General features: G+C 38.1%; 1 protein-coding gene across 6 annotated transcripts in view; it reads left to right on the forward strand.

The window, feature by feature from the left end:
- Positions 1 to 27: 27 nt before the first annotated feature.
- QKI (QKI, KH domain containing RNA binding) overlaps positions 28 to 23,238 on the forward strand; it is a 150,398-nt gene continuing 127,187 nt past the window's right edge. For 3 of the 6 annotated variants that reach the window (XR_014850805.1, XM_085055326.1, XM_085055328.1), the window contains exon 1: positions 28 to 814. Coding sequence is in view for 5 of the 6 variants with exons in the window: in XM_085055326.1 (XP_084911452.1) it covers positions 673 to 814 (142 nt within the window). In the remaining variant the exon portion in view is untranslated. Of the gene's footprint in view, positions 815 to 2,084; positions 3,222 to 23,238 lie in introns of those variants that run through there. The other 3 variants (XM_085055325.1, XM_085055327.1, XM_085055329.1) reach the window with 2 other exon arrangements.

Genomic DNA, 23,238 nt, shown 5'->3' on the forward strand with positions numbered 1-23,238 from the left:
GGCTGAGACTCACCAGCCACAGGCGGCGGCGGCAGCAGCGGCGGCGGGAGGGCGGGCGGGCGGGAGGCGGAGAGGAGGAGGACGACACACGCCAGGCGCAGCGCGGCGGCAACAACAGCAGCGGCGGCGGCAACAGCGGGGAGACACCGGCGGCGGCTTCTCGGAAGCGGCAGCCGCGCCGGCAGCGCCCGCCCGCCCCGCGCGTCCCCTCCCTCCCTCCCCCGCCGCGGAGACAGGGGGCAGCGCCGAGAGGAGAACCGGGCTCGGCGTGTGTGTGCGCGGGAGGAGGAGGAGGAGGAGGAGGGGGGACACACCGAGGACTGCGCCGGCCGAGGGCGCACGGAGCAGAGAAGCGGCGGCGGCGGCACCGAGAGGCGGCGGGTCCTTGTGCCTGGAGAGGAGGGCGCAGCCCGCACGGGGGTTTCTACCGAGTTTCCTCTTTTTTTTTTTTTTTTTTTTTTCGGTCCCTGGGACTCAGCGGCGGGTCTGCGTTTGTCTCCGGATTTGAATCCTCCTCCTTCTCCTCCTTCCTCGGGGAAGCTCCCCTCCCCGCCCCCTCCCCTCCCCCACCGCCTCCCTGCCCGCCCGGATCCAGCCGGGCGCCCCGTGCCGCGGTCGCGTTGCTCGGCGGAGCTGCTGCGGGCGCTCGCCGTCTCTGCGCGGGCTTGGAATATGGTTGGGGAAATGGAAACCAAGGAGAAGCCGAAGCCGAGCCCCGATTACCTGATGCAGCTGATGAACGATAAGAAGCTGATGAGCAGCCTCCCCAACTTCTGCGGGATCTTCAACCACCTCGAGAGGCTGCTGGACGAAGGTAAAAGCGCTCGCCCGGCCGCCCCCTCCCCCGCCCTGCCGCCCTGCCCTGCTTCCCTCGGCCCGGGGATCCCGCTCGGCCCCCCGCCCCGGCCCATCCCGGCGGCGGGGGCGACCCGGGGCCTGTTCCGCTCTCCCCGCTGCTCCCCGCACGCTCCCGGCCCCGGCTGGGAGCCTAAAACAAAGGGGAAGTGCGGGCTCTCCCCGCCCTGCCCGCCGCCGTGCGCTGCCGGGGGACTCGGGGCGCGGGAGGGAGCGGAGAGGCAGCCCCGGCCGGCGGGTCCCCGATACCTCCGGGGGGCTTTCCCCTTTATTTTTCTTTTTTTTTACTCTTTTCCGCACTATCTCGTAAAACCGGGGGAAGGGTAACTACAGCACGGAGGGGAGGGAGCGAGGAGAGGAGCTCAGGAATGCGCTCTGGGGGAAGGCAGGGAGGAGGGGAAAGGCTGGCTGGCGCTCCCCTCCCTCCATCCGTCCCTCCCGCGGCGGCAGGGGACACTGGGCTCCTGTGGGGGACACTGAGCTCCTGTTGGGGACACTGGGCTCCTGCCGGTGCCCTCGGAGCGCTCCGCCGCCCGGCCCCAGGGCCTCCGCCGGGGGGGCGGGGGGTGTTTGGTTTCGAGATTTGGCTCTTCTGGAAGCTGCTTGGACTTGAATGACTAAGGCGGAGGGGGGCTGAGCTCTTTCTTCAGCTCCAGATCTACCCCACCCCGAACCGGCCACAAACTAACTACGACTTTCCTATATTGCAAGGATAGCGAGCAAATTCTTCTCTTAGCTCTCCTTACCTTTTAAAGAAACTTAAGTTGAAAGGTTCCTACGTGTGACTTTAGTGAAGGGGGAGAAACAAAAAGGATTACGAAATTGCCTGGTCTGCTCCTGCCAAGCGTCCACCCCAGCCCCGCACCCGCTGCTGCCGCTCCTCCCGCCCCGTTCTCCCCCAAATAACTTTACAGTTAAGCTTTCACAAAAAAATAATCGTGGTTTGGAAACTAAAAAAAAAAGTATGTGGTGGGAACTTACTGTGTCCCATACGTTGTCCCACTACAGTAACAGACCCACTGTGTGTTAAAAACAAGGTGATACACTTGTTCTTAGTATTTTAAATTTGCCTTATTCACTGGGTTCACTGGGTTGTTCTTGTCAAAGGCATTTCCTTTTCTACCACTTTAAACCTAGGCTTTCTGGAGAGTTGGACCTGTTTGTTTAATCGTATTTGATATTTGTAGAATATGATATGACCATAAATTATTTATATAGTTTCAACTTGTTGGTATTCTAAGTACTGATTTTCGAGATTTTGAGTTAGGATTCTTGTTTGCGGATGTATTCCTCCTCACTAAAAGAAGTTTGGGAAGTTGTTGACCTCGGAAGATGAAAGAACTGGTTATATTTGGTAGAACAACTCCCCGCCCTCTGCCAAGACTGTAAAAATGAGATAGCGACTGTAGTACAACACAAAAATAGCGTGTCGAGAAAATGCTACCTTCTGAAAGAAATGATAGAGGAGTTTAAAAAGAGCCAAACAAACGGTGAAGAATACTGAAATACGGATTGTGGGAAGCATTATAATGGGAGGGTCTATTTTTATTTTCAAGACACTTGGAGGAGTTTGAATTTATATTGGAGCAAATGTGGATGTGAAAAGTAAAACTATTTAAAACTTATGTTCTTGGTCACCACGGTGAACAACCTCTTCAGAATAGTTAGATTTACAATTAACATCGAGAAGAAACTTGACTGAGAAGACTCCTTTATAGCACAAATGAGCCTTCCAGGGGCTTGATAATGGATTTTTTAATTCCTGAATCTCTTCAACTTTATGTCTTTCGCTAGAGGAGGCCTGAAGCTATTTTTTTATTTTCAGAGAACAAAAGGAAGAAAAACATTTCCCGATACAAAAAAGGACACTGAAAAAGGAATGCCTGAAATGCTTACATCTTGTTATATATTTTGAAATACTGAAAACTCTGGAAGTCTGTTTGCGGAGTATTGGAGTTCCAAAACGAGGGCTCTCGAGACTCTTGCTGAAAAAGTTTTAAGGACTGTGTTGGAACTATTCTTCACACTCTTCTTCAAAAGAAAAGTGAATAAAACACAATCCGTGTTCCTAAATAGTCCCTGGAAGAAGCCTGCTATCCCTTTAAGCTTTTCTGCTTTTCCTGTTTACGTTGGCAATTGGGTGGAAGTATTGTGGAGGCAGAAAACTTTTTGGAATGTTGAAAAAAATGTTTCATGCAAATCTAGTAAATTGCTTCAAGACTTCAAAATTTGAACACTAAGGGGCGCCAGTTATTTTTGTTTCTGAGGCGTGAGTCCGCGAGCACCACTATTGACTCGGGCAGTAAAATTGATCAAATCTGGTAGAAAATGCCAAAGCATGACAAAATACTTGTGGATTTGTGCAGGTATCTGTATTTGCATGGACCTCCATGTGTTGTATGCTTACAGACAGTATTACATAGGTGGAAGAGGCAGTAGCAGTGAACAGTTGAGAAGTTGGAACAACTGTTTTCCTGTAAAACACCTATCCTGGTTACCAGTGGAGGCTGTGTTAAATGTCTTGAACTGTATGCTCCTCTGACATCATCCAGCACAAGGGTTTAGTAATAGCGAAGTACAGGCTTGCTAGAAAAGTCTGCAGGATTTAATGTGCTCACTTAAAAGTGTACTATTTCATAGTTTCATCAGTTGTTTCGTGGCACCTTTGAGAATACTAAGTATTTGGGGCAAGTGTGTGTATATATAGGTATATATGATCTAAAAATAAAGTTACAGGGTTCACATTCCCTCTTTGTCCCCTCCGCCCTGTAATTTGATTTGCTTCTTCTAGTTTGTTGTTTTGTGCTTTAGGTAGGTGGGTTTTTTTTTTTGTTTTTTTTTTTTGTTACTCTACAACCCTTTCCCTGAAGGTTTTGTTTATGCTTGAGAAGAATAATATTATGATCGGCCATTGTCTTTTATTTTGTGTGCTGATCAAATTGAAGAAATAAAGTCACAACCCTAAGAATTCAAACAAATAAAAGGTGGGATTGCTTGCGCTGCTGGAATGCTAAAGTTTTTTTGTTTTTTTTTTTTATTAGTATATATTTATTTTTACATTTCAGCAATTAAAACAGAACTCAGATGGGCTTCAGCTGTTATTACTTCTTGTAATTGTATACAGCAAGGCATAGAAAGGGACCTGTGAGTTTAGGTGAGCAGTTAGTCTAATCTGGTTAGGTTACAGAATGTACCTCTGCTTTTTGGGGGACCCATTTTTATGCTGTGTGTATTATCCAAAACACGTTTTGCTTTCTGAACTCTATCCTACTTTTTGATCTTGGAAAATTTTAGTGCTTAACTTAGTAGGTGATCTTTCTAGTAATGTTTTGAAGATTAGCTTAAATGTAAGAAGTGTACTGAGGAACCTTTTTTTTTAAATAAGAACTACTTTCATAAAATGTGAAAATCACAGTTTTGTTTAGGTTACAGTTATTTTTCCATATGTGTGCTTTTAACTTCTTATGTGTAAATAAGGCTTTTGTGGATTAACAAGGATGTTTAAAGAGCACATCATAATAACTAGGAAGCTGAATTGTTTTTATCAGACTAGTGCAAACCTGTGGGAAGAGAGGGCTCTTCCTGAATGTGGAATAGGCTGTATTTCCTGTAATTGTTTGCACCATCAAATGTGACCTGATTTTTTTTTTCTTTTTAATTTTTTTGCTTAAGCTTCTGAGATACTGACTTTTATGTTGTTAACCTAGATGTTTTGTTCTGACAATTTGTATATTTTAATGCTCCCTTTGTGGACAGTGAATAGAGCTGTACCTGTTTTCTTGCACTATTTTAAAAACTAAATTGGTAATTTCAAACTCCTCAGTAGCACGCTGACAGATTGAAATTAATGAGGTATTTCAGTTGTATTCTTTCAGCAGACTATTAACAAATAGTCCTAAACTATTAACTGTGATCTAACTAGTGTAATTTTTAAATTTGCTTTTTTTTTCCTTGAATCTCTGAGTGCTTAGAATATTGTACCTGGTCAGAATGTACACAGATCAGACCTGAGGTCTGAACTCTTTTCAGAAAGAGATTGAAGTGTACTTTATTAGGAATTAATTTTTCTTTGGTAAACTATACCTCAAAAACTTATGTCTTCAAAACTGTGTTAAAGGTGACTTAAAAGTGTGTCTGCCTTTGAATGTAAATAAAACCATGTTTATAGCTAATGGAGATCAGTCTAATTTTGTGTCAAACAGGCTTCCTCTTTCTGTCTACTAGGTGTAACAAAGCTAGTGTAAAAACATCTAGGTAGGCAGTACGAGGAGAAATTTTTCTTGGATGCTGCTCTCTCTGCTTAGTTTGCTCACTGAGAAAAGTGTGTGTGAACTTGGAGAGCCCAGTGCCCAAAACTGCAGATTTTGTGTCAGTCTGGTGGTATTAACCAAAACGTCTGTGTGCACTAGGGCTGAAGAACTCTGTTCTGGTGCTGTAAATGAGTTCTCCCTGAAAAGTTATCTAGTTACTTTTGTACATGACTTTATTGTTTGTGATTATGTAAATGTAGCCTGTGCTTAGCTAGGGTTTTGCTGACTTGTCAGATTTGGTGGAGGGGCGCTGGCCACATTAGTCTGTCAGTTTTTTGAGTTGTATCAGATCTTACAGTAAATCCCTAAAATTTCATTAAAAATGTTCTTCTTAATGCAGTGTTGAAAGATGAATGTTCTTTGGAATAAAGGCCTTATGAAAGGTATTTGCCCAGAGAGTCTCAGACTAATTTTTAAACTTAGTGTATTAATGTTAAAATTGTCAAAACAGCATGCCACAAGAGCATTGAGTATTGTTTGTGTGCTGTTTGTCATTAGTACTCTTTTGAATTTGGTTCTTTAATCATGTCTTAGACTTAATGGTCTGAGGTGTTTTTTTGATTTATGAATGTCTAGTAATAAGGTTGTAAAGCTTCTAGAACTTGTATTCAAAAACCGTGTAAGAGCTATTTTGAGGTGTAGGTGTTTGGTTATTTTTTGGCTGGGGGAGGCAGCGGGTTTAATACCTTGGCACAGCCTCTTATAACATCAAACCAAAAGCTCCCTTGCACTTAAGGAAAAGCGTGGTGTTTTTTTTTAGCTTGTGGAAAAATATTAAAAACAGCAACAGTTTAGTTCTTTTTAAAATACATTATTTTTGGAACTGTATCTGCAGCATTTATAGGATTGCAGTCACCTGACATGTAACTAAGAAAAGTATTTTTTTAACTGATACAAGTTTTAAGTTAGTAAAATGGTTATTTTAAGCTCATGTTTTAAAATTGGTTTGTTCACTGTTGCTTACCAATGATTGATTGTTAAAATATCTGTCATCGGATTTTTTTTTTTTTTTTTAGATAAGAATAACCACAGTATACTTAGTTCTCTACAGGATCTAGCTGCTGACTTGTTAAACTGGGAGAGGCCTGTTTGAATTCATCGTTTTTGTCTAGTGCTACTTGTTCATTAAGGTTGGAATTGAGTTGCATTTTCCTCCTCTGAAATTGAATGCAGTAATTTCTAAAATGACTGGTGTCGTATAAAAATCTCTTGCTATGGTTAGAAACAACTGACCAGGTGCTGATTAGATGAGGGAGTGGCATGCGGCGCTTTTGTAGTGCACGAGGGGGAAAACTGAAGGTGTGTTGGTTAATATTAGAGTAAAATGGGAAAAAAACCCCTAAATTAACCACCACCAATTGAGAAAAACCTGACAGATTTTAAGAGAGTACTTAGAATGTCCTGATTATGAAAATGAAGTTTACGTGCATCAAAAGACAGAAAGAAGTTGCTGCTGATCGGTGAGTGCTGTGGGTGTGAAGAGAAGGCTGGACGTGAAATGGATGGTCGGTAGGAATGTTTTTCACTAGGTTATCTGTTTTAGTCGTTCTTAAACTATAACTTTTTTCCTCTGAGTACACTATACAAGTCTTAAGTCAGGAATAGAATGCTTACAATGGTTTGAATTGTGTAGACTTTCTTAGAAAAGCAAGTACATTTGAATTGTCTTTAATTACTGTCTGTAACCATAGAGTCCTCTCTGTTTTTGAGAATGCACAGTGATGCAGGTATCCTATTAATTAGATGTATTATTAGATGCTGATGTGGTTTATTTCTGTGGCTGACAGGATAGACCTGTGTTAACGTTAATTACCAGACCGTCCTGACAGCTCGGGCTGATTGAAGTACAGCAGGAGTCTGCCGTGGAAACTGATGGTTTATATTTGACTGCTTATATGGAATGTTGGGGGGTGGGAGAGGAGGGAGGTGGGGGAAATGCCTTGTCGAGAAAGCTGTGAACTAATGAAATGCCCTCACTCACTGACCCTTGTCTTTATTGAAACATAACTCTCAACTTCTCATTCGGGCTGTGTGAATTTTTCTGTATTGATTTTAGTCAGAATGTGTACTATGAAAATATTCTGTTGATTTTTGACATTCTATTGAAATTTAATAACCCAGTGCTAAGAAAACTAGTAGGAACAGTAAAACTGCCAGTGTTTTTAGTCTCACAATGCAGTTGGTTAGGTCAGTAGAAGTACCACACAAGCTGCATCTGTGGCTTGCTAGCAGGAGGATCTGTGTCTGGGAGAGACATCGAAACTACTGTTTGCATCTTGAAACAGATGATAGGTGTAATGTTAATTAGTCTGAACTATATACCTTTGCTTTACTAAGATAAAGAGTGGGGTTGCTGAAAGTTAGGCAATGTTACATTTTTACTTTTGATTTCAGAAAATAGCCTGTATAACCTTGTATAGTGCAATTAAAGTAATGTCCGTCCGGGTTTGTGTTTCTTTTGGTTGTTTTTCTTGGAAATGTTTAATAGAAGGGGAGTTAGCTTTTTAATAGCAGAGCTTAGATTTTTTTGAAACAGTTTATGCTTGAATGAACAAAACAGCTGTGACAACTCTAAAGAGAAATAATATCTAGCTTCATTAGCAGAGCTGCCCCCTCCACTGTGTTATTCTTGCTTCCGTTCGAAAGTGTCTTTTGCAGGCTGGCTGTGTGTATGAGAACAAGGAGACAGTGCAAGTTAAAGTGGAGTTGTGTTACTGAAACCTCTGTTGTCTGAGTTCGGCACTAGGAGTTGCAGCTTTTTTGATCTCTGCAGTTATTTTAGCAGGTGTTAGTGGTTGGAATGAGTGTGGTAATGCTAAGGGTTTTTTTAATTTATTTTTTTCTCGAGGTTTGTGAGTAGAAATTGAAAATACATTTTCATTTGAGAATTGATTTTTTTTATACTTGGTGTCAAGTAGTAAATTTTGTTTTTCAGTTCAGTGCAAAAAATCATTTTTCTTGAAGGGAAATGGCAGTAGGTAGCTATTAATACATTTTAATGTTTTTGGTGGTGCAGAGTTGAGTAGCAGCCTGGAAGTCAATTTTTTTAATTGCTTTTGAAAATATTTTTGCCTGTTTTGCAGCTGCACTTGAATACTTTTACTTTACTCCATACTGTAGTTTGAGGGATTTTCTGTGCTTCCAGCACAGGCTGTACCAGAACAAGGTTTTGATACTTTGTACTGTAATTGCAGTGCTCCGGGAAGTGCCCATGCAGGAAGGTCCTCAGGATACCCTTTTTTAGAAGGGATAAACCATGAAGCAATTTGTGTGATAACTCACTGAAATCTGAGGGTATTAATAGTTGGAACAGTTAACACTTCAGTGGTGTATAACCTCATAAATACTGATGTTTCTTTTAAGACTTGATTTGAAAAATAAAAACATCCCGGCATGTCAAATAATTAAAATCTTATTACTTTGCTGGGAAGTTACTTCTACATAATCTAGGGAGTAGTGCATCAGAGTGGCTGCTGATGTCAGAGCAGAGGCAGGGGAAGATAATGCAGTATTTTATACCCTTATCTGGTGGATCAGTTTCTGGCTTAAAAGGTCAGCTGACATTCTGTACTGGTCAGGGTTTTTTTGAGTTTGTTTTTGTGTAGTGCTGGCTTTCTTTTCAGGCGGATCAGAGCTGTGATCTCACTCCCCATATGTGATCTCAGAGTAGCTGTGTTGGCACGGTGGCTGAGGTGGCTCGATACTGGAGATGTAGAGCAGTGCCTTGGGGAGGGAAGTGCATTTGCTTAAACATTTACTTAAAAGTCTGAAGCTGCTAATTGATGTCAACTGATTGTGCATCTGGTCCATTCAGAATTTTAAGGATGTACTTATTTGCAGGCTGGCTGACACTAGATGGAAGTCAGACTTTACTGAATTCTTTAAACCCTTTAGCTGTTGAAATAATGAACCTTCTTGGTTTTTGTTGTTTTTTTTTTCCTAATTCAAATTAACTGATTTAGAAATCTCTGTGACTGTTAGTTGGTTAAAATGTCCTTTCCTAGCTACAGTATATTTTCTTCATTAATGTGTACGAGATGGCAGGTGCCTGAAATTTTAAAAAGTGAGCAACAGCTCTGCTAGCACAAGTATTAATACAAACTTTATGTTTCAGTTCGGTTCATATGTTTAAATGGCAGCTAAACCAAAACATTCAGCTCATGTTGTGTAATGCTTCCATTTATTTATCAGTCTTCGAAGCAGTAGCAAATCAGTTAGTATTTTTCTCAAGGCAGCTTAATCTATTAACCTGAAAATAATTTTAATAAAAAGTTGGCTCATAATTTTCAATTCTTAGATGCAGAGCGAGCCAAATGCACTTCTCTTTGCTGTGAGTATCTTTGGTTTCTTTGCAGAAACAGGGAGGAGGAGGAGAACACAAGAAAAAAATTCTCTGATCCAGTGCTGTTTGCTTTTGAACAGAGTTGCTTATCATATTGCTTTTAGTTAGTTTCAGTTTGTCTCAATTTGAAGGAGCATGAGCTGCCCCCCTCCAGCATAAAGCAACATGGACAATTTTCCAGAAAGTTGTCACAGCCATCAACCCCCGCCCAAACTTACAAAATAGCTCTGCCTAAATACTACATGTACAATCTGTTGTCAGGCGTGTTCTCGTAGCAGTTGGTTTGTGTGTTAAAGTTGGAGGTTAAAATGCTGTAATAGGCCCAGCTGTCTTGTTTAAAGTGTGATGTTTTTGCTCTGAAGATTGGCTGTGCAGTGAGAAAGTGGTGTGCGTTAGACATTGGTTGAGACAAGTTGTTGATAGTTCTTTAATTGCTTAAGTATCTTATCATCTATAAAGATAAGTATAGTCAGGGAGGCTCATATACAGTCAGTTTATGAGGGAATTACTGCTGCTTTAAATCACTTGAGGCTTTTATGGAAATCTGATACTGCCTCTGAATCAACCTGGAGCAAGGCTCCTTATGCACATTCTTTTGTTCCCACTTCTCACGTAGTTATGTCAACTTTGTGCTCAAAAAGACTTGAACAAAATCTGAGCACAGATGATGTGTAAGGGATCAGAAATGAATGCTAACCAAGATTCTATCAGGAAGATTGATTATATGTGTATTAAAACATCTTCAGAGGGAGAATGATACTTTAGGATCTGAAGTATAAAATCAGTGACTCCAATTGTGTTTAGAAGGGAATTATATTTGGTTGTTTTAATAACGTGTTTACAGAGATTTGAGTAATATTTTTATATTTCTTGCAGTGGTTTTGTGTTCATTCTCTGGTTAAATTTTATTTTTGTGACGAGACCAGCGTAATCCTTTATTGGAAAAAAACCCCCACCAAACCAGAGAAGACATTACCCAAAGATGAAATCTATTTTGGAAGGAAAAAAAAGTACAACTGGCTTTCTTGAGAAAAGCTTATTAAGGTTACAAACTTCAAAAACTTTTTTTGAGACCTGTGGCATTTAAGGTATAAACTGACATTTTGAAGGGGAGGAGGGGGGAAACTTCCCTGTGTCATCTTAATTATAGGGTTAATTGAAGTTAAATTCTGTATGGATCAAAGTATTTCCAACTTCTAATAATTCAGGTGTAGCTTGCAGGGAAGCAAGGGACTGTGTGGAAGCTTTGTCTATAGGTGATGGGGTATATAAACTTTATGCCTATTGATTTAGTAACTGTATTTTATTCATAAGTATTCATGAGGAATCCTGTTGGTTCCAAATGGGAGGTTTAATGCACACTGGGGGCACTTGGTAGTGCTGAGTTTTAATGCTGTTAAGTGTCTTCAGCAAGGTATTCTTGCGTCAGCCTCGGATTAACATAGGATGAATAACAGAGCAATTCATCAGCTAGGCAGCTCTGAAGAGTGTCAGCAAGAAAGCTGACGATGATGAATTGGAGAGAAATGGATGCTGCAGGAGATGGCTGCTCCAGCCAGCGCTGGGCCTATTGAGGGATGGCAGCTGGTATTTAGGTGTGTGCTGAGGAATTAAGCGAGGAGGGGCTGCACACTTTTGCTGGCTGAATGCAAAAGAAACACGGCTCTTTTGCAATCCAGAAAGGTCATGAAATTCAACAGCTTAAAATGACAGGTGGACAGCTGTCCATCTGGTTTTTAATTCATTGAAAAAGATTTACATTGGTCTCTAGTATTGATAAATTTGAGTTATGTTTTGAAGACAGACTTGTGAATTTCCCTTGATCTTTGCAGGCTCAGCAACCTTATTTGGCATAAAAAATTTGGATGAATTAACTTTGAGGCAGATGTAATTTATGCTGAACTTAATTTTCCTTCGAGTTCTGTGTTAGCCTTTCTTAGATCTCACAACTTTCAGTTACTTTGTTACTTCAGTTACTGCTTACTTTCAGTTTTAATTTTTAATTTTTCCCTCTCCAGGATAAAGAAAATAGTTGGGAATTTTGGGAGACATTTTCTTCTATCAGCTTAATAGCATAACTAAATGGTTTTTGTCATGTTCACAGGTCTTTCTAATCCCATTTAGTATGGTTTGTACTCAAATTGTTTTTGACTGCTTTTTGTTATGTCAAATTTTTGAACACTTGAGATGTGGAGAACAGTTTAAAGTGGTGATGTTCTTTGTTGGGGCTCTTGGTATGGATTTTTTTCTGTCTGCTGACTGGCTTTAGGTTACTGTTGTGAGCCCTGAGCACAACTCAATACTGAAATCTGTATCAAAGACAAACATTTCAGTATCTTGTATAGCCGTCATAACTAGTATAGTGTAATGGTATATTATAGTATAAATTGCTGCAGAGGTTAAACTACATTTCTGGTACATTTTTCTGGATTAGGTGTCTGGGCTGCTGAAAGTTTTGAGCAGTTGTTAATAACTAAAATGTGTTTGTGAATAATTGGAAGTATATTGTGATGTCTTCTTCAAACTTTCATTGTGTGCTTTTGGTGTTAAATTTCACATAAAAGACAGGATACTAATAAAACACTAACATTTAAGGAGCTTTTTTCTTAGTCTAGTCATGGGTGAGTAGTTTCTCATAGGATGTAATATAGCTGAAACACAACTTACGCTGCTATAAACTTTTATCTTTTCCCACAGCCTCCCCTCATGGAAATTTTGGGGATTTTTTTCCCTCCATGGAAAGTGAAGGAATGAATATGGCTAGGAATGAGATCTGGATAATTTCCAGGCTGTTAAGCTAATTAATGAAACTTAATGCTGCAAACATGGGTGCAAAAGTATGCACCTACCAATATTGCTATAATGAAAAAATTTATAGAAAGGACACAGTACATTTTAAAACCACATTACTGTATAAGTAACTGCAAAAAATGTATTATATGTTGTAACGGCTGAAATTAGCAGATCATTATATGGAAGGAACAGAAAATCAGAATATATTTCCTTGAGCTCTGATGTGTCTTTTTGCTCAGAAAATGTTGCTAATTTACAAAAATAATACAAGAGTTTACTTAGCATTAAAATGTTACTAGATCATGCATTACACTTAAGAGAGGTGGAGGTATTTTATATTGAAGTTAATGTTTGTGCAATATAATAACGATTTTCTCTTTTTCCAATGCAGTCTATGCTATTTTTTCTCATGTTTGTCACACTGTGCCACTCTAGCCATTCCTTGCCCATACCTTTTCTGACATAACAAAGAATTACAAAGCAGACATGTTTTATTTTGCTGCACCGTCAGTGAAACTGTGCAGTCACTGGCACAAAAAGTAACATCAAAGATTTTTTTCCTAAAGGGGTTGTATTTGGAAATTGCATGAAAACAACACAGTGCTTGACATGAGATCTTTTGAGTCTTTCTCTCTGAAATAGACAGCATCTTTTTTGTTAGCAAAGTTAATGGAGCTAAGTGAAAAGCAATAGGAGTTACCAGAATGATGTTTTTCAGTCTACTGTTTGCAGACCCACTGCATCTGAAGAGTTGCTGCAGATAACAGAGAAAAAGGAAGTCTGTTATTGGGACATTTAAATAGACTACACTGAGCCTTTACCTTTAGTGGGAATTTTTTGTTATGTAAGTGAAGAAGGTTGAAGACCACTGATTTAAGGGCATTTCCATTATACTAATTGTCCTTGTCCATGGGCTGAAGTAAAAATTTGTAACAAGAAACTTCAAGCAAAATTGTGTTTGCCATTATGTGTATTGAGACTTATCTGCATTTATTTTTTTTTAGGACTTCCCAATGTTATGTATTTACTGCGATAGCGAGTATGATTTCCCCAGATGAGATATAGAGAATCTAATTATGTTAATCTGTGGAGTCCAGTTTGCAACAGTGGAGCTCCAAAATATTAAGATGTTAATTGCCAAAAATAGTTATAAGAAATGTAACCTACTAAATTCAAATGGTGTGCTATTATTACAGAAAAATTTCAGTAGGAAACTGTCTTTGGGGTATCTGTACCTTTCAATTTTAATTCCATTAAAATAGTCCCACTGTGAACAAACATTAAAGCCAGTTCCAGATACTGAAGTACCTTTAGTTGTAAATATTTCAATAAGTGTTTCAGGGGGGTTTTTTCCACCCCAAACTTTTCCCCCACAATAAACAGCTCTATGACCTGATAGAACCTGTTCAGCATTAGTGAGAAATGAGCTTGGGAAAAAAAAAAACTTATAAAAGAACTTAAAACATGTTTAATACATAGTAGTCAAGGTGCAGAGCCTGCTAATGGTATAAATCTGTTCTTTAAATCAGTCCTGAATATAAATCCTTAATTTATAAGGTCTTTCTGGTGGGTTTAAGAGATAGATGGAACTAGTGTAATTGAAATATACACTGTGCTAGAAACCTATAAAATTCTGCTAAAAGATTACATGAATTAAAGTTAGCATTCAGTTTAAATATTGGATGTTTAGTTTCTATGGTGGGTTGCACTTTTTCGACTTGTTAAGTTTCCTAAAAGGGGCTGTTCTTTAGTGAGTTTGTTTGTCATCTGAAGAGAAAATCGATGATTCTGTAGCTACTCCATAAAAACTTACATTATCTTCAACATTTTAATTATGCAAGTAGCAGAGATCTTGGCTACCAGACTGTTAAAATAAATATTAGTTTTGTTTTAATATTCTCTGTCTGTTTCTACCATGTGTGTATATAGACATGAGTACACTCTATCTCCTGTGCTCTCTCCCTCCCCCCCTTTCTTTTGTGGTAATGGTACTTGTTAATACCTCTGCCTTATAGTAGTGAGAAGCACTTAGCCAGTTACAAGTGTTGTCTCCACGGGCAAGATTTAATATTATTAGAATTACTTATTTTTTCTGATGGAATTAAAAGTTAGACATCAGGTTGCTGTAGTGTAAAGCCAAAGAGGAGGAGGGGAGAAACTACTGTACTTAGATGAACTAAAATGTTCTCTTTGTGAATGAAGAACATACATATTACAAATTTCAGCATTATAAGTCTGTACTTTTGAGTGTTTCTGCTAAAGATAAAATTATCTGGTTTTAATAAGTAGTGTAAATACATTTTTATTTTTGACAGCAAACAAAATTCATGTTTGCATTTCTTAAAATGCAGTATTGAAGTTTACTTATGGAACATGGTATATATAATAATGCAAACTTGTACGTGGATTTTTTTTTGGTGCTGGTTTGTTTACAGATATCTGTTAGTGTCTTGCAGAGCAACTTCCTTTATAATGAAATGCATTTGAGTTAATTCTGCAGATTATGACAAAACAGTAATACTTCTTCCATCATAGTTTCAGTTAGAAAAGCTCCAATCTCAGCTTTTGCTGTAATGGCAAGAGGTAAACACTGATGCTGCATTATCTTATCTAGTTGATAATTTCATCTAATAGTCCCGGAACTTGTTGTGCCAACTGTTGAGTGCACTGGGCTGTGAAATAATCGGAACTTCAGCTTGCAAATACCAAGCTATTGTTTTCAATAAAGTTGAGTTGAAATCTGCTTTCTATGCTGCATTGCAGTGGAAACCAATTAGTTACAGTGTGACAAGATGCCATTTTTTTATTGCCAGAAGAGAGTTTTGCAATGTGAACAAATGTTTGCTGGTTTTGGTTGCAATTTAAGTTAATTTTGTAGACAAATAGGCCTAAAGAGCCTTTGGTTGTTTAATTTTGAATTTTAGAGTTCATATTCACCAAATGGCTTCTCAGATGATTTCTCTAATTTGCAGTGCTGCTAATGCCATGCAATATGTACTTTTTATTAGTCCCCGAAATCTAGATGGCACTTTCATTTCATTTTGTGAGACCCATCTGGTACAGTGCAAAACATCTCAGTTGTGCAGGGTTTAGTAATTTTTGCATGTGCCCATAATTTACTTAACTTCTGACAGCCAGGTATCAGAGATTTATAGTTTAACATAGTTTTCTTGTGTTTTCCAAAGGCATGTAAGAGTTGATCAGAGCAGCAATCTTTTGAATGTTACCTTCCCTTAAGGTGCCCTCATAAAGTGAAATGAATTAAGAAGATACTTTGACTATTGAGATACATCAGCTTTGTATGTAAGCTCGGTTTGCTTACCTGATAACAAAATATTTTTGAAAACGGGTGCACGTGGTGAAAAACGCACCTTTGAAGTACACCATTAGTTAAGATAGCAGAGTAAAACTTAAATAAGCCAGCATGTGAAATTGTCATGCCATGCATATAGATTGATCACCTCTAATACAATTTGATTACCTTCCAATGTGATTAATACAACTGTTTCACGTGATAAAATTATATTCTTGTGCTTTGTTTGGGAATACTAAGGTCTTAATACTTTTAGTTGCTTATTAAATATTATCTTTTATTGTTTTGCTGTAATTGAAACTCTATTATTCAATGAAGCCCAAAGTGATATAAATTTAACTCTTATGCTTTGTAAAGATTTGGCATGTGAGTTTTAGTTAGCTCTTACTCATGTTGGTAGCTATTGCTTTGCTTATCTGTCCTTGCAGTAGTATATTCTTGTTTTTAAGGTGCGAATTTTGTGTTACATCCTGCTTAGTTCAGTTGGCTTTTATTAAAAAAAAAAAAAAAGCAAAAGGGAGATAGGGCCTTTCCTTTGATAGTTAACAGAGGAGGACCTTAAAACATTCAGCATAACGAGTACTCAGTGTTTTTTTTTTTTTCCTGGGTATTTTTCAGGCTTGTCCAAAAACTTAAGGAAAAGTATATCATATGGAGGTGGGAAAAATCAGGGGACATTTGTGAACAAAGTTTGTGGGATGAAAGAGACACTTACTATGAAAATAAAATGTATATAAATAAAATTCACATCGAGTGCTTGCTCAAAAATGTATTTCAGTAAGGAGTGCAAGGTGTATGTGAAGGTGTAGTCAGTATGAGGAGGATTTTATTCTTAGAAATGTTTTGATTAATGCAAGTAGGCAAATTTAATGTCAACATATTTGTTTTTAAGCCGCTGTCTTTTAGAGGCACTTAACACAGGAGGTGTAATGGTGGCTTTTACTGAAAAAGTTGAGCTAAAGGTACCACCTGTGAAGAAGTTCTCTGAGGTGTACCTGCTGTTAGGGCTTTTTCAGGTGAGTGATAGGTCCTTACATTACATTGGAGACGCTTATGTCTGAATGGATGTGATGGCTGCCTTGGAATGATGCTGCTGTTAGCAGTGAAAAATGTCTTCCTTACGATTCTTGTGCAGCAGGCCGTGGAGTGCAGCACATTTTTATAATAAAGGTGATGAATTTAATCGCAAACTGGCAGCCAAATGGAAATTGCAGACCTTGATACTGGGAGAAAATTGCCTATAAAGCAACTCCTGAGAGAGCAGGCTTTAAATTTATCCACCCATTTCGACATTGAGGAGAACACAGGAATTGCAGGGTATTTTGCTTGGGCTGTTTAGTTCAGATGGATGACACTTTATTCTTCCTTTATTTAAGAACTAGTTACAGTGTTGCATTGTTTTTTTCAAAAACAGAAAAAAATTAACCTTTCTGCTTAAACTTTACGCAGGAAATATTTTGGAAAAATCTATTTCTTTATTAGCTTGATATTTGCTCCTATTAGAAAGCAAGACCTAACATGCGTAATTAATTGAAACTTAACAGCTGCCTCACAGATTTCCCCTTATGCCAGATTTAACCCTAGTGTGATTTGAGATTTAAAAACCACATAGCCTCGTGTTTGAAGACTATTTGCATTGAAGCAGTGCCATAAATAATTGAACTGCTCTTGAAGTCCCACTGGAAGTCTCTAGTAGTATGTTAACATAATTTCTGATACAGGCACAGTGTTTTTCCAACTTGTTGGTATTGATACACTTCAGCAAGTTTTAACCCCTTATATTTAATGTTGCCAAATGCTGATGCTTTTCCTATATCATGTACAAATATGATTCCTGTGTATGGTGAGCACTCTATTAAAAAAAAGACAAAATATTGTTTAAGAAGCTTAGTAAAGGATGGCATGCTTATCATCTTTTCATGGAAAGAATTGCTGATAATTCATTTAGAAAGAGATACTTGAATTGGACACTGAAGTGAATGTCCTCACTACAAGGCTTTTGGGCTGCCCTTTGGAGTGCTTTGAGAGGTGATGATTCAGGTGGGAGTAAGAATGAATAGCGCTGGATTTTGACACAGACTTCAACATGAAGAGAATAGGAACACTTAAGACATCAAGTGTGGCATCTGGTAAGGTTATTCCTTCTAATGTTTCACTGGTCTAGTTTCGCCTCTTAAATGATGTCAGAAGTAAGGTCTGTATAAGAATGATAATCTTGATTGTATGATCCCTAAGGTAAAATATGGCCTAATTTCTTGACCAACATGAGGAATTTTTATTGCAAGTATGAAATAGGAGCTCTTTATTTCTTGTTCATTTTGTTATGCCCTTTAAAAAATCAGACCTGTTACCGATTTCTGATAGATTTTATTATTTCTTTATTTTTTAATTACTACTTCATTACTTTTTTGGTAAAGTAAAGCTTCCTTGAGGGGTAATATACTCTTATTACCAGAAGACATAAGGATTATTAAGTCACTGTGTGATGAAAACAGTTGAACCTGATTGTGGCAGTTGCTGGAAGGTCCCACACTGTATCTGTAGTTAATGAGTAACTCCTTCCTTTGCTGAAAGTATAGATTCATAGTAAAGTAAAATGAATGGTTGGCAAGTTCCTGACTGTCCTTTACCATACTGGATTATTTTAATTTTTCTACAGAAAATACAGAATAAAGGTCTTACAGAATTTATTTTCAACATAAATTTCTATATTGCATAATAGCTGTAGGACCTGTTTTTGTTTTAATTACTGGAATCGCCTTGGCGGGAAGTTACAGAAGATGGTTTTGAAGTAATTTAGTAGCCTGATGATGCAAAAAGTAGACTCTTGTTTGAGGAGGTGTCCCTGTTTCTTTCTGCTAATTCTGGTATTCAGTGAGTTCTTCAGTGATCTGTTTCAGCTCAGTAACCTGGAAGAAAGCTAATCAAGCAAGCCAGAAAATGACTAAGAATAGTCTTTTGCTCGATTAGTGAGTTGAATTGGCCTACTAAAGCAGAGCTGGTTTGAGAGGTGTTAAGGAACTTGATTTTTCAGCAGCAGTGTGTTTTTACGATTAGTAACTCTTCTTACCCTTCAAAGGAAAGAGAATTGGTATAGCAAACCTGACTTTTTGGAGTAATGGTCCAAATTTCTGATTTCTTCTGGACTTCTCATAATTTGGGATATATAGTCTCCTTCCTCCACTATAGTGAACTTCCTTGTATTGTCATTTTTTAATCTATTTTTTACGACTTTCTCAAGATATGCAATTCTTTTTTGGGATAAGTGGTGTGTTGCCTTTTCAAGTATGCATTTTCATCTGTAGACAGAGCAGGAGTAATTTCGTACAGCTCGCTGTGACTGTTCTTTGCATCTTCCATTTGGTTATCACTAACCTTTTTTTTCACTGTTCTTTCTTCTTGTTTGTGAAATGTCTGTGTAGACTTAAGCTTCTGTGTTGCCATTCACCTTTGTTAAATTTCAGATTAAAAGCAAACAAACATAAAGCCTAAAAACCAAAATAATTTAATATCCTCTTAAAAATGAGTTGTAACTTATGTCACAACTAGAGGGAAGAGGTAACAAAACCAGTAGTAGCATTTTACTTCCAGTGCAGTGTATGATTAGTGCTCTGTTATCTTCAAACCCTGGTGTAGATTGATTTTCAAGTTAATTCCTATTGTTTTTTTTTTGTTTTATGCATATATCAGCACAGAGAGAATGCCTGTTGTAACTTTTTTCACTATTTCTGTGTGTGTGTGGTGCACTTATGCACCTTTTGGCCTATTTCCAGTAATAGTGGTTACATTCTTGTTTACCCCTGTAGTTGCATAAAGTTGTGTTTGCAGTTTGGCAGTATTGTCTGTGTTATATCAAAATGGGTTTCCTTTTGCAGCCTTTGTTTGATCCACTGTGGTTTTCACCTTGAGTTTTAACAAGGGAAATTGGCTTGGATTGCTTTCTTTATGCCATTCATCTGCTCCTGTCTTCTTTATCTTTTCACTAAACTCTTTCTTTTTTAGGCCTGTGCTTGTAACCAGATATATAATGCTGTCTACTTCCACCTCATTTTTCTACTTCCCATTACTGAAACCTACATTTTAAGCTTTTATAAAGCTTTTTGTTGAGATGAAGCAAGATGTTCTCTACGCTGCACAGTACGGATGGTCTTGATGCTGACATAAACTGTGATGAAGACAGTCTGTGTCATTTGACTTTCTTATTTATTTAAACTTGTGTGTTCTGTGCTGCTCGCTGACTCGGTAATGGTAAACGTTGTATTTTAAGCATGCTCTGTTTCTTATTTTCAATTCTGTTCCTTTAGGGGTCCTAACACTAATTATTTTTTAAATGTCTTTGTTATCCTACTCAGAATGATGTGGACTTTATTTTGAATTGTTACTATTGAACCTTAGCATTAGGTATAAGAGAACACATTGTTTTCCCCATGCAATTTGCTCCATATGTAGCATTAGATTTAATCTGCTGCATTTTTTTATTCCAGTCCTCCTGTAGAGTCTCAATCTATTCTAACATTCCATAGCTTTCATAAGTATTGATTACTGCAGCCTAACTGTTCATTGTTTAGCTTCTGTTTTGCTTTGTTGGCTGAATTTGTAAAGCTGTTTTCAGTTTATCTATAGTAAATAACATATTTTAACAATTGTCATTAAGCAAGACTTTAAGATAGGGTGTTTAGTGATTCACAAGTTAAGGAATTGATCTGTGCTCTGATCATGGGCTAGAACCAGTTTAAGTTTTCTTAAAATAAATTTTAATTAATTTATGAACATCTTGAAGTCCAGTTTTATTCTTCTTGTTCTTAGTATTTCATTGAGATGTTAAAAAAAAAATATTCCCCCTCCAAATTTTTATCTTTCGTATTCTTATCCAAATGTAAAAGTAGTCTCAGAAACAGATTATTTAATAAAGAAAAGGTTGTTTACTTTTGTGTTTGTTTATTGAGGTCAGGGTGTGATCTGTGAAATTAGAGTTGTCTTTTGTTTACTTTTTTTGCAAGAATGGAAAAGGAATGGAAGGAGGTAGGAAACTGAATTTACTCCGCAGTTTTACTACTTACTGTTGCTTCTTTGAGTGGACAAAAGTCAGTTCATTGACTTTTGGAAGAAACAAAGTAAATTTTAATAGGTTTCTTCAATGCAAGCTGTCTGGTTCACATTCTTGAAATAATTCATCTAAGTTGTAGTAAATAAGAGAAGCAGGTTGCTTAACTATATAGGTCTCTTAATTTCTTTGCAGAGTGTTCTTCTATATTGATATCAACTAAAAACTTCCATTTAGGATATCTTCCCACTATTGGAAGTTGTGAGGAGGTGTCCAGATGCTTCATCATGCAGTCAGCGAGTATCTTCATGTTTCATTTTAATATCAGTACAGACCTAGAGGAAAGATGTTGCAGATGACAGAGATTATTCCCCAAAATATTGTGGTGGGTTTATTAATTTATTTATTTTTAATTTGCCTCTTAAGAAGGAGTTATGGGATCATGGGCAACCTTTTACGTAAATGGAGGGCAAAGCTCTCAGTTCATGTTTCCTTTTGAAGTGCACGGCTGCAATTTGCAGCTCAGTGTTCAGCTACTTTTTTCAAAGTTTTTAGAAGAATCAAGAGAGTTAACACCAAGGCTGCTGCTTTTCAAAGCTGTGAAAATGTAGCAACTAAGATGTTTTCGTTCGATACCACAGTAATGAGGGAAACTAATAGAATATTACTCATGTAAACTTTCCCTGTCAAGCTGAAATGTATCTAATATGCTTCCAGGCTGTTTTGAATAGTAATTATAACTAGTGTTACTGGTTGTATTTCTAGTTCTTCACTACACTGTGTGGAGCTTTACAGACTTTACCTAGAGTACTTTCAAGAGCACCTGTGGTGTGATAGTGTGGTTCTGTGCTCTATAGGAAAATCATGTTGACATGAGTTCTGAAAGTGCCAGAAGACCCCAAAAAGCTCTTCTGTGGGTGTTTTTATGTTTGTTTGAGTTTCATTTTGTTTCGGTTTTGTTTTGGTTTTTTTTTTTCAAAGTGCAAGGTAATTGAAAGCAGTCGAGCTACTTACCAGATGTTTTGCAGGTCTAGTGGCAGGAGGTGATTGCCTATTTACCTTTTGCTTTTTTCTCTATCCTTCAAAGATGAGTTTAAAATAAAATTGTTTCCCCCTGCAGCCATTATGGGAAAGAGAAGAGTTAAAGAGACAGAAAGTAGAAGGAAATAGAAGCTTGAAAGGCTGTTTCAGGTTTTGGCTGCTTTTGTACTCAAAGCTTATAAAAACAAGTCTGGAATTTTAAATGGAGAAAGAAAATGAAACTTTTCTACTTCTGCTCAACACAGTACATGTTAAAATTTTATTTCCCTTCTGGTAATGTAGCCTCAGCTATATACCAATATTAGTTGTGCATGGCTGGTATTTAATGAACGATGGCTCATCTGCTTGGTTGGAATATAGTTCTGGCAATTAATGGTGGAAGCAGTAGTGTAAGCTGGTGTGTGTTTGAGGCCTCATCTCAGTTCCATTTTGATACCCTGTATTTAAAGTTGAAATGTATCTTAGCATAGTAGGGGTATGGGGGTGGTTAGTGGGGCTGGAGGGAGAGGGGGAAAGGCAGGGAGGGATGTTTGTGTGGTATGTTTGGTGTTTTGTGTTTTTTAGCAGGAAGTGATTCTCCTTAAGATGGGTAAGATAAACCATGAAACAAAATTAAAATAGTGACTTTATAGGCAGGCTAGCAGAGGTTATGTTATCTTTCACTGTAGTATCTGGTACCAAACACTATGACACTGAAAAGAAATACACTATTAACATGATACCAGTAATCCTAGTATTTCTAGTGCACAAATTGAATTGAAATACTTTTTCAGTCATTCAGAGTATGGGTGTGTTTCTGAAGAAATAAATGAATTATGTAATGTAAAGCTGCAGATACTATCTCTGGAATGTGCTGTACTATCATATATATTTTAAATAGCTCTGATACAACTTGTGATTAAGTTTGCATTATACATTCCACTAAATGGCCTCTTCTGCTGTTTAACTTTGCAGAACTACCTGAAGCTTCTCACGCCAAGTGTGTGGTTTAGGCTTCAATTAAAGCAGTGAAAAAGTTTGCAAGAATGAACATGGGGAGAAAAGTCCCAGTATTTTAAAACAAAATGCACTTAAATTTTTTTCAGGGAGAGGTTGCTAAAGGGAGTACTTTTACCATTTTGTCTGGAAGTCTGTCTAGATTAAAATGAGATAGATCACATGTTTGCATTTGAGCACAAGAGATTGTCCCGTATCTCCATGCAATCTTCCTTACCGAGCTGTCTTATAGTATAGGCATGCTTTACTCCAACCTGAGAAAGCCATGTAAGTGCTGTTGTGAGTTTCTGTGGATCTGGGGAACAAACTTAGAAGAACAGACTGAGTTTCCTGTGTTGAAAGCAGAAGCTTGGCTTTCTTACCAAATCTCAGCTTTTAAAAAGAATTTTTTTTTAAACAGGATGATACTCTGTTAGAGCAAAATAATCTAGTGCTGTAGCCATCCCTCATGGTTTGTGGACTTTCAGAGGTATTGAACAATGTTGAATGGAAACTAGAAATAACTGAAGGAATGAGGAATTCTATCTTCCATAGGCAAAAATGG

Source organism: Lichenostomus cassidix, chromosome 3 (assembly GCF_008360975.1).
Source record: "Lichenostomus cassidix isolate B80296 chromosome 3, HeHo_3.0, whole genome shotgun sequence".
Taxonomy (NCBI): Eukaryota; Metazoa; Chordata; class Aves; order Passeriformes; family Meliphagidae; genus Lichenostomus; species Lichenostomus cassidix.